Here is a 12,500-nt window from a genome sequence, read left to right on the forward strand (position 1 = left end):
GCTGACTGCAGTTGTGGCAGTATGGCAGAGGGAGAGAGACGATCCCTCTGGTAGGTTGGTCGCCGATTTGGGGAGTTGGGGCAGCCTAGGCAACAAAATGAGTTATGCTCACTTCTTAATTCTGCAATTTTAGTTTTAAACACTTGCTTACACAAAAAGAAAAGAAGGACTTGTGGCACCTTAGAGACTAACAAATTTATTTGAGCATAAGCTTTCGTGAGCTACAGCTCACTTCATCAGATGCATTCGGGGGGGAAGCTTTTGTAGTGATAATCAAGCTGGGCCATTTCCAGCAGTTGACAAGAACATCTGAGGAACAGCGGGGGAAGGGGCGTAAACATGGGGAAATAGTTTTACTTTGTGTAATGACCCATCCACTCCCAGTCTTTATTCAAGCCTAAGTTAATTGTATCCAGTTTGCAAATTAATTCCAATTCAGCAGGCTCTCATTGGAGTCTGTTTTTGAAGATTTTTTGTTGAAGAATTGTCACTTTTACGTCTGTAATCAAGTGACCAAAGAGATTGAAGCGTTCTCCGAATGGTTTTTGAATGTTATAATTCTTGACGTCTAATTTGTGTCCATTTATTCTGTTACATAGAGACTGTCCAGTCTGACCAATGTACATAGCAGAGGGGCATTGCTGGCACATGATGGCATATATAACATTGGTATATGTGCAGGTGGACGAGCCTCTGATAGTGTGGCTGATGTGATTAGGCCCTATGATGGTGTCTCCTGAATAGATATGTGGACACAGTTGGTAACGGGCTTTGTTGCAAGGATAGGCTCCTGAGTTAGTGGTTCTGTTGTGTGGTGTGTGGTTGCTGGTGAGTATTTGCTTCCCGTTGGGGGGCTGTCTGTAAGCAAGGACTGGCCTGTCTCCCAAGATCTGTGAGAGTGATAGGTCGTCCTTCAGGATAGGTTGTAGATCCTTGATGATGCGTTGGAGAGGTTTTAGTTGGGGGCTAAAGGTGATGGCTAGTGGCGTTCTGTTATTTTCTTTGTTGGGCCTGTCCTGTAGTAGGTAACTTCCGGGTACTCTTCTGGCTCTGTCAGTCTGTTTCTTCACTTCAGCAAGTCGGTATTGTAGTTGTAAGAATGTTTGATAGAGATCTTGTAGGTGTTTGTCTCTGTCTGAGGGGTTGGAGCAAATGCGGTGGCTGGACTTTACAAAAACTAGACAAGTCATTTACAACACACACTTTGCTTCTCTACAAAAGAAAAAGGACACTAAACTATCTAAACTACTACATGCCACAAGGGGCCACAAGTGGTTCCCTTAACCCACCCAGCAATATTGTTAATCTATCCAACTATACTCTTAGCCCAGCAGAAGAATCTGTCCTATCTCGGGGCCTCTCCTTCTGCCCCTCCACCCCCACGAACATGATACAGTTTTGTGGTGACCTAGAATCCTATTTTCGACATCTCCAACTCAAGGAATATTTCCAACACACCTCTGAACAACATACTGGCACACAGAGACCTTCCTGAGACCACAGAGACCAACACTACAAAAAGAAGGATTCTGGGTGGACTCTTCCTGAAGGTCGAAACAACAGACTGGACTTCTACATAGAGTGCTTCCGCCATCGTGCATGGGCTGAAATTGTGGAAAAGCAGCATCACTTGCCCCATAACCTCAGCCATGCAGAACACAATGCCATCCACAGCCTCAGAAACAACTCTGACATCATAATCAAAGAGGCTGACAAAGGAGGTGCTCTCGTCGTCATGAATAGGTCGGAATATGAACAAGAGGCTGCTAGGCAGCTCTCCAACACCACTTTTTACAAGCCATTACCCTCTGATCCTACTGAGGGTTACCAAAAGAAACTACAGCATTTACTCAAGAAACTCCCTGAAAAAGCACAAGAACAAATCTGCACAGACACACCCCTGGAACCCTGACCTGGGGTATTCTATCTGCTACCCAAGATCCATAAACCTGGAAATCCTGGACACCACATCATCTCAGGCATTGGCACCCTGACAGCAGGATTGTCTGGCTATGTAGACTCCCTCCTCAGGCCCTACACTACCAGCATTCCCAGCTATCTTCGAGACACCACTGACTTCCTGAGGAAACTACAATCCATCGGTGATCTTCCTGAAAACACCATCCTAGCCACTATGGATGTAGAAGCCCTCTACACCAAAATTCCACACAAAGATGGACTACAAGCGGTCAGGAACAGTATCCCCGATAATGTCACGGCAAACTTGGTGACTTTGTCCTCACCCATAACTATTTCACATTTGGGGACAATGTATACCTTCAAATCAGCGGCACTGCTATGGGTACCCGTATGGCCCCACAGTATGCCAACACTTTTATGGCTGACTTAGAACAACGCTTCCTCAGCTCTCTCCCCCTAATGCCCCCACTCTACTTGCACTACACTGATGACATCTTCATCATCTGGACTCATGGAAAAAAAGCCCTTGAGGAATTCCACCATGATTTCAACAATTTCCATCCCACCATCAACCTCAGCCTAGACCAGTCCACACAAGAGATCCACTTCCTGGACACTATGGTGCTAATAAGCGATGGTCACATAAACACCACCCTATACTGGAAACATACTGACCGCTATGCCTACCTACATGCCTCCAGCTTTCATCCAGACCACACCACACGATCCATTGTCTACAGCCAAGCTCTACGATACAACCGCATTTGCTTCAACCCCTCAGACAGAGACAAACACCCCCCGCTGTTCCTCAGATGTTCTTGTCAACTGCTGGAAATGGCCCAGCTTGATTATCACTACAAAAGGTCCCTCTCCCCGCCCCCGCTCTCCTGCTGGTAATAGCTCACCTTACCTGATCACTCTCCTTACAGTGTGTATGGTAACACCCATTGTTTCATGTTCTCTGTGTATATAAATCTCCCCACTGTATTTTCCACTGAATGCATCTGATGATGTGAGCTGTAGCTCACAAAAGCTTATGCTCAAATAAATTTGTTAGTCTCTAAGGTGCCACAAGTCCTTCTTTTCTTTTTGCGGATACAGACTAACACGGCTGCTACTCTGAAACTTGCTTACGCAGTCATTTATCATCTGATTTAGAAAGGACAAGTAAGTGAGTGGTCACACCTTCTAATGCCTCTCTGTAAATTAACTGATAAGCAATGTCAAAGAGCATTGCAGTTGGTTCCCTCTGTTATTTAAAAAAAAAAAAATTCAAGAAATGCACCGTTCATTTTCATGAAGCAATTGATCCTCCTGGGCCTGGACTGACATATTGTGACAGCTTCCATACTGAGTCCTTTAGCTGGCAGTACAATATACTGCTGTGTGACCAACCATTTGAGTTATTTAATTCTTACTAGCAGTGTACTATGCATTCGTTCATACCCAGGTTTTGCTTTATTAAAAAAAAAATGATTTTCTTGACTCAGTAAATGATTCAAAACATAATAGACACAGGATGAAATCCCGGTCCCTTTGAAGTCCAGGATGTTACCCACAGTTTTTCCAAGAAAGGTCATTATATGATCTTGTACATATACTGAATAGGCACAGTTACTGATTAAAAGGGGGGGGGGGTGTATTTGTATGCACACACCTTAATTGGTATGACTGGTGGAGTTTAGAGGGTATACAGCCATAGGTCCAAAGACAGTCAAATATTGTGACGTAAAAAGAGAAGATTACCTTATAGTACGGCAATGTTGTTACTTTTTAAATTTTAAAGCAGGAGAGAACAATGACTCATTGGAAATTGAATACACATCCCCAGTTAAGAGGCTCCTTCAGGCAAGATTTAAGCTTGAGCCTGGAGTAACAGACTGCCTGTAATAGGAGCCCTCTGTAGAAAAATAAAAATTGTAACTAGTCTTTTAAGTCACAATAGATGGTTACTGAATTCTGTATTGAGAGATAATTATATTATACAACTTTTCACTTAAAAATAAAGTGATAGCTAAACTCCTTCATTGTAGCATAACCATCTAATGCAGTTTATATTAAAAAAAATAATATTCTCAGTGTAAAAATGTTTTTTTATATGTACTTCTTCAGGAGTTTGACTCTGAGATGAGGAAAATAATGTGCAAGACACTGAGATTTGTTTCGCATTATTACGGAGCATCACTAGTGGTTTGTATAGTCTTTTTTTTGTTGGGGGAGGAGAGGAATGGGCACTATTTGTGAGATGAAACAATAACTAAAATAGATATATAAAACATTTAGATAAACATGATATGATTGGGACAAATCAGTAAGGCTCATGATGGCTTTCTCCATGAGTGAACCTGTTGAATAGGGATGTTGGGGTCTGCAGAGGAAGTGTGGGGTATATCCAGAGAGTAAACCAGCTCTGAGAGTCCATCAGTCAGAATCCCTGCAGAGGACACACAGGGGCTATGCCCCCCCCCCATCACAGAACATGGTATAAACAACCCCCAGCAACATAGGTGTCCTGCACCTTGCTGCAGTATTCCAAAAGAGGACGTCTTTCCCCATAGATTTTCTGTGCAAGGTCCATTTACTGAAGCTTTATGTTAGGATGACACCATTTGTGCCTTCATATCTTGTCTCCTCTACCAGATATGTTAGAGTATTAAACTTCTTACACCCATAACTTTGGATCCTTTTAAGAGGTGATACAGATAAAAGGCATAGATCACTCTTCCATCAAGGGGATAATAACATTTTCTTAGCATAAATGGAAAACTTTATCTTGCTACTGGAATTGTTACAAATAAAATTCCTCATAGTGAATAAAATCACTCCGGTTAAAGGTAGTGAAAACCAAATTAACAAAATCTAGTCAATTTTGATGAGTTTCACTATTTTATTATGCCATGTACTGTAGATACTCTGTGGTATTTATTAAGTAAATAGACTGGGCTACATGCTAGCTACTGCAGGAAAATTGGCTTAAATGAGTGTGCATACATGCTTCAAAAGTAATAGTCACAGTAGTTACAGCCCTATCTGAGAGACTAACAAATTTATTTGGGCATAAGCTTTCATGGGCTAAAACCCACTTCATCAGATGCATGGAGTGGAACATACAGTAGGGAGGTATAAATACACAGCATATGAAAAGATGGGAGTTGCCTTACCAAGTGGGGGGTCCGTGCTAACGAGCCAATTCAATTAAGGTGGAAGTGGGCTATTCTCAACAGTTGACAAGAAGGGGTTATGGAGGACCTAGGGCTTGATCCCATTGAAGCCAATGGCAAAATTCCCATTCACTTTGATACTGCAGGTCGAGAAACCCAGAGAGTGCCTCTCAGGCCCTGTCTACCTAAGAAAGTTGTGCTAGTTTAGCTTAAGATGTGATTTTAAATTGATGTAGTTAAACTGGTACAAAAAGCTAGTGGACACTCCCTCTTATTTAATTTTACCAGTGACTTATTTTGGTTTAACTTAAATTGATTCCTAATTGACTTAATGTATAATGAAATAAACTTGGTTTAAACTGATATAAAAATGTCAGTACAGCCCTTTGGATTGATTTAGCATCACACCTTAAGATAGGCTAGTGCAAACTTTCTCATGTAGCTAAGGCTTGAGAGCTGTACTTTAGGTCCTCCACAAGTGAAGTTTCAGTGAAGCATGGGGGAGTTCTCAGAAGGGCCATCATAGTGGCAGCCATCCTCCACTGTGTACCAGAGCTAGAGGGTAGGTTTTTGTTCTGGTTTATGGTGTGTGCATATGTGCATTCCAAACCAGAATTTGACCCTTAGGATTAGATTTCACTAAATTTAGAAGAATGTTAAGGTGTCCTCTGAGGCTCTGTGTGGCCTATGTCAGTTAAAAACATTTGACCCCCTGCACTGGTGTCTGGGGACCAAATCCTCATCCTACTGAAATACATGGCAGAAGTTTCTTTTTCACATGCTTGCACATGTCTGTTCCACTGTAGGTGTGTGTGTACCTTGTGCAGTTGTCAGACAAGTTTTTTCCCTCAGTGGTACTCGCTGGGGTGGCCACGGCATACTGGTATAAGGGGACAGAGCTGCTCTGACCCCCCCCCCCAGTACTTTCATACTGCCAGTGACAGTTGTCGGAGTGATCTCAGACTTGTTGACATAAGCTTCCCTCATTCCTTTGCATATATACCTTGTTATTGTTAGGAGGTAGTTAGTTAAGTTTAAGTTAGTTTTAGCTAGTTTTAGCAACAGATTTTAGTCTTAGGTCTTTTTGGACTAGTTTTCATCTTTTGGTATTGATACCAAAATGATGCCACACTCACCAGGTTTTAAGTTCTGCCGCACATATGCTAAGCCTGTGCTGATCAGTGACCCACACCCAGCCATTTGAAATGTTTGGCAGAATCCTACATGTGTGACAAATGTCGAGGTTTGTAAGGGATTTAAGCCCCACTCAAAGAAAGATAGAGTGGCAAGGCTCAAATGTTTGCTCATGGAGGCAGCACTTTGTCCCCTATAGGACTTGTTTCATGCAAAGAGTGCCCCAAGTACATCAGCCTTAGTACACAGTGCAGTAGAGATGTCCGCAACTCCTCAGTCCCATTCAGTGATGTCAAAGAAAAGGCTTAGACGCTTCTCAGGCTCAGTACCTCAATCGGGGATGTCGGTGCCGAAGCCTAGTAGAGGCAGAGACTCTAAGACATTCAGGAGGGAGACTCTAAGATATGCTGGAGCAGTCTTCAGCTAAGAAGAAGGGATTGCCACCTTCAGAGCCTGTTCCAGGTCTGTTGAGGGCATCTCCTGAAAGATCTCTGTGGCAGACTATCAGTCATTGCCTCTCCCAACCACCCCAGAGTCGTATGCATCCCCAAGGGACCAGCTTAGCCTCTCAGTACCACCATCCCCGGTAGTACAAGAAGGTTTACAGTCGGTACTGATGCTTGCAGCACCTACCTCTCCATGTCAGGAACTCACAGTACCATTACCTTCCAAGTTTCCACAAAGGCTACTGCAGTCAAAGGGCAAGCCTCCAATGATATCTCCAGTACTACCATGCTCAGGCTCAGGCTACCTATCCCCAGTCCCAACTGTTTCTGACCCCCTAATGTCAGACATTTCAGATTCTTCCTCTTTGCACTTAGAGGTGCATTCCTCTGTGTCCCATCCAAGACAGAGGGCATATTGTCCATCTTAGAGTTGAGGACTGCGGATTACGCAACAGTCAAGCACTGGCCTCATCCTCTTAAGGGTGATGGGCTGGTCAAAGTTGGGACCGAGTCCCATATGAGAGTCTATTCTGGACACTGTGGGGCATCCCTCCTCTGGCTTGGACCTCCCTGCAACTTTCTCATTCTTTGTCATCAACACTGCTATGGGGACATTGGCAGCAAGAGCATCATTATCTGGTTCCCAGTACCAAGATCGATACCGAGCTTTCAGAAGTTACTCAAGCGGCTTCCCCACCACAAGTCATGGAGCAGCCACCCACTCAGAATCTTGTGGTATCCTCTTCTTCATCTCCAGATGAGGCTGTTGAGGCAACAAGCGAGTCACTACCACCCAAGGGCTCATCAAGATCTGTTGAGAAGAGTGGCTTCTGTTCTTGACATTCAGGCAGAAGAGATGTGTGAAAGCTCACACAAATTGGTAGAAATTCTGGAATCGACAGCCCCTGCCTGGGTGGCTCTGCTGATTAATGAAGCCATTTTGGAGCTGGTCAGGGCGCTGTGGCAGACACCATTCTCCTTACCTCCCACAGCAAAGTGAGTTTAAAGGAGGTACTATGTCCCTTGAAAGGGCCATGAGTATTTGTCCTCTCACCCTCTTCCTGTTCGTTAGCAGCTGCCTCTTGGTGGTGGCAGCTGCTAACAAACAGGAGAGGCAAGGACATCAAACATCAATGCTGAAAAGCAAAGAGGTGAAGAGACTACTGTTTGGACTCAAACTTTATTCTATAGGGAGTCTGAAGTTTAGGATTGAAAACCTACAGGCACTACTGAGCTGCTATGACTTCACCCTTTGGGAGAAAATTATAAAATTTAAAAATAAGCTACCAGATAACTGTAGGCAGGTGTTCACAGTAATTGTGGATGAAGGCAAGCTGATTGTCCTGGAGAGCAATTCTGGCATTTTGGATGGAGCAGATGTGGTGGCTCAAACCATGGCATCAGTTATTTCTGTGAGAAGATGTTCATGGTTACAGTCATGTGGGCTGCCTACAGAAGTCCAGCAGACCATCCAGAACCTCCCTTTCAAAGGTCCCTCTTTGTTTTCTGATAAGATGGACAATAAGCTCCATAGCTATAAAAGATTCCAGGGTGACATTAAAATCTCTTGGAATCTATACTCCTGTGACAAAGAGGAAACAGTTCCATCCTCATCAGCCATACAGACACCAAGGCTTTCCTCCCCAATCTCAAGATCCACTGAGGAGAAAGGACGGGAGTTATAGGAGATTATATCCGTCACCCTCCTCTTCAGCATCAGTAGGCTCATCCCATCCAGCCACCTTGTCTAAACAGACATTTTGATGTGTTGATCAAGGACAGTGTACCAGTTACTGTAGTTCCAGCTGTTTCCCACCTTTTGTTTACAAATCACTTATCCCATTTCCTAAGTGCAGGCCCATATAACATTGGATCAGTGGGTCTGGGAAATGCCCTCCAGATCATTTCTACCCTTCCTCCCCACCCCCCTTCCCCGTCCTTCTTAAGGGACCACTCTCACAAGATAGTCTTTCAGCAGGAGGTCCAGTCACTTCTTCAGGAAGGGGTCATAGAGTGAGTCCCATTGGGCCTCAGGGGGAAAGGCACTGCTACTCCCTGATCCTCAAAGCAAAAAAAGATCTCAGGCCTATTTTAGATCTAAGAAATTGAACAAATTTCTGAAGAAAATAAAATTGCGCATGGTTATCCTAGCCTTGATTATTCCATCCCTGGAACAGGGTGATTAATACACTGCCCTTAGCTTAAAGAACACTTACTTCACAACCGTTGGCAGTTCCTCAGATTTGTGCCGAATAGGTCCCTTTATCAGTTTACAGTGCTCCCATTTGGTCTCTTAGCTGCTTTTCGAGTGTTCATAAAGTGTATGGTGGTGGTGGCAGCACATCTACAAAAATCAGCAGTCCATTTGTTCCCATACCTAGAGGACTGGTTGATTGGAGGTCAGCCCAAAGCTCAGGTGTTATCCAGTGTATCAACTGTCCTGTCCACATTCGATGCACTGGGGCTCCTAGTAAATTGGGACAAATCTATTTTAAAACCTGTACAGAGGATAGAGTTTATTGGCATGGTCTTGAACTCCACAAAGGCCAAGACTTTGCTACCACAATCCAGGTTTGAAGCACTACGGGGCTTGGTGCTGCGATGGAAAACATATTGTCTCACCACAGCATGCAGCTGCCTCAGCCTCCTGGGTCATATGGCAGCATGTACCCATATGGTTCAACTCACCAGGCTGCATCTTAGAGAGCTTCAAACATGGCTAACATCAGTGTGTGCCCCAAACTGTCATCTTTTGGACAAGGTGGTTTGAGTGCCAGTGTCAGTTTTGTCATCTTTGGATTGGTGGATGAACCCTCTGGAAGTCTTTGTGTGGGGGTGCCCTTTATAGTCCTGGTGCCAACCCTCACTTTAGTCAAAGATACATCAGCCCTAAGTTAGGGGACTCATATGAGGTCCTTGCAGACTCACGGTCTCTGGCACCTTGGGATTTAATGGCTCATGTATTTGTCAGGGAGTTGCCGTGTGACTAGCCTGTTCAGTTTTCCTCCCACATTATAGTAGGAAAGAACTTGTTAATTCTAATGGATAACTCACTGTTTTTTATATCAACAGACAGGGAGGAGTGATGTAGGATAAGTATAAAATTAAAGAATTAAAGTTATCTTAAGTTTGGCTAAGGAAATATATATGTGTTGTAAAGAAAGGCTCCGACTAGCAAGTAGAAGGGAGGACTAATAAGTGATAAGGCAGAAGGAATAAAGTAGGGAGGATGTCTGGTTCAAAGAATAACTAATGATATAAGGGGAAGTTTCTAGAAAGAAGACCTCTGACCGATAGGGGTGACTGCAGATGGTTTTAAATTTTAAACAAAGAGCCTCTCTCTTAAAATGAGCCAATACAGCCTGTAGTGGCTTGAAGTGGTTCCTCCCTGTCTGTATCAGAGGGAGGCCACTCTGTCTCGCTATGACACCTAGCAGCTGAAAGCCGATCAATAGGGAATTAGCATGGTCAGGCTCATGTCCCCTGGGTGGGGCAGAAAGCAAACAAACCAGTCAGTGACCCAGTTCCCTGGCTGGGCAGACAGCAAACAAACACAGGCTGTCTGGCCTAAGGTGGGTAGGCTGCCACCCCAGGGGTGGGGTTGGCAGGGGGTAGGGAGACCTGGGCTCACCCTATTCCACTGCGTCCCACCCAAGGGCCCTAACAGTAGCAGGGATCCTGCTGAAACATGCTGACTGTGGCTTCAGCAAAAGCAACTGGACTAATGTCTGGTTTCCCTAGGCTACTTCCTATCCCTACCTGGTCGTATGGCTTCATCACCCTCGTGGTAGTCAGCAGATGGCAGTTCCAGCAGCTTCTTGGGGTACTCACTATGTGGCAGCACCTCCGGATATTTGCCAGGCAGCTGCTCCTCTGGATGTTCCTCCAGAGGCAGGGGTTGATACGTTCCAGTTCGTGGTACAGGAACCAGCAGCATGGCAGCAGAGTCCAACTCCTTCCCTGGCTCTCCCTCAACTGAGCTGGAAGCCCCGCCTCCTATACTTCCTGTTCTGACTCTTTGCTTCAGGTGCAAGGGGTGGCCCTGGCCTGGCCTGGCTCTGCCCATCGGGGGGCAGGGAGTAGTTCCTCTCTGTCTGCATAAGAGGGAGACCACTCTGCCTCACTAGACAGCCCTTCCACAACCCACACACCAGTGTTCAAGCCTATGCAATGGGAAAACTCTTGAACAGCAAGAAGGAGAGGAGGAACGGCCTTGGGAAGAAAGGAGGGTGTAAATCTTATGTAGATTAAGACTGGAAATAAGAGTGAACGGTCTCAAATTGGTTTTTAACTGAAGTCAGTAATTGGCAATGACATCAGTTGTTTGTTGAATGGTATAAAAAGTAAACTCTTAAAGGGTTCATTGCTAATACCTGCCTGACCACATTGGAACCAACCAATATGGGTCTAAACATCCCTGGGTTTAGCCCATTTGTAAATAAATGTTTTGTTACTGTTTGGATGACTTCTAAGGAGGTTGTTGGTGGGTGACCGGGCTCAAAGAGGAGCAATCTATCAATAGCCTACATGAAGTCGGGAAGAGCTTGCCAAGTGCTTGGGCAAACTCCAGATCCATTAAATTATTTGAAGCACCAGTCCTCAGAATTAGAAACTGAGCGGGGGAGCAGGGATCCTCTGAGAACTGGAGTAGGGCAGTAGAAAGGCCTCCTAAAGGATAGGAACAGGCCTGAAGCAAGGCTGGGAATAAGGCAGGCAGAGGAGAGATCGCAGCTGCAGGCATAAGCATGGAGCAGTCCTGGCAATGCCTCTTAGTCAATCAGGCGATCTGGCCATGCAAGGGTTTCTGCTGCGGTGAGCTAACTTATCCCATTTCCTAAGTGCAGGCCCATATAACATTGGATCAGTGGGTCTGGGAAATGCCCTCCAGATCATTTCTACCCTTCCTCCCCACCCCCCTTCCCCGTCCTTCTTAAGGGACCACTCTCACAAGATAGTCTTTCAGCAGGAGGTCCAGTCACTTCTTCAGGAAGGGGTCATAGAGTGAGTCCCATTGGGCCTCAGGGGGAAAGGCACTGCTACTCCCTGATCCTCAAAGCAAAAAAAGATCTCAGGCCTATTTTAGATCTAAGAAATTGAACAAATTTCTGAAGAAAATAAAATTGCGCATGGTTATCCTAGCCTTGATTATTCCATCCCTGGAACAGGGTGATTAATACACTGCCCTTAGCTTAAAGAACACTTACTTCTATTTAGGCATGTTTAGAGCAATTGTATAAATATCATTTGGCCTTTGGATTTAGTAAAGGAATATGTGGTTAAATTAGGGTTTGGCAATTTCCCATAGTAATATTAATCATTTCAAATATTATTAATAATTCCAATAAGCATGGTCGACTCAGATATGCCAGGAGGCAATTCGCCTCTTGGACTTTTGCATAACCAATTGGAACGGGGCAAGGCCAGATGGCTATAGGAAAGTAGTGAGAAACAGATATGTTAGCCCCAGGCTAAACAAATCCCTGTTACCATGGTAACCAAATGGCAGTTGCTCCAGGTTAATCAAGACACCTCGGGCCAATTAAGTTCCTTCCAAAAAGCAGTGGAGACAGGCAGGTTGATTGGGACACCTGAAGCCAATCAGGGGCTAGTTAAACTAGTGAAACTAGTTAAAAGCCTCCCACTTAGTCAGGTGGGGGTGGGGTGTGTAGTATATCAGGAGCTGTAGAAGGGAGCCATGCTGCTGGAGAAATGGAGCAGTACAAACCTTATCAGGCACAAGAAAGGAGGCCCTGAGATACGGGTGATGGAAGATATTGAGGAAGTGGGGGTGGCTGTGGGGAAGTGGCCCAGGGAATCGTACTCATCCTGTTTCCAAAAA

General features: G+C 44.8%; 1 protein-coding gene across 3 annotated transcripts in view; it reads left to right on the forward strand.

Annotated features, from left to right (window-relative positions):
• LOC102933386 (cytoplasmic dynein 2 light intermediate chain 1) overlaps positions 1-12,500 on the forward strand; it is a 116,703-nt gene that overhangs the window by 23,025 nt on the left and 81,178 nt on the right. For all 3 annotated transcript variants that reach the window (XM_043543769.1, XM_043543772.1, XM_027824928.3), the window contains one exon: positions 4,033-4,110. In XM_043543769.1, the coding sequence (XP_043399704.1) occupies positions 4,033-4,110 (78 nt within the window). The remainder of the gene's footprint in view (positions 1-4,032; positions 4,111-12,500) is intronic.

The sequence above is a fragment of the Chelonia mydas genome, chromosome 3, assembly GCF_015237465.2.
Source record: "Chelonia mydas isolate rCheMyd1 chromosome 3, rCheMyd1.pri.v2, whole genome shotgun sequence".
NCBI classification, from domain to species: domain Eukaryota; kingdom Metazoa; phylum Chordata; order Testudines; family Cheloniidae; genus Chelonia; species Chelonia mydas.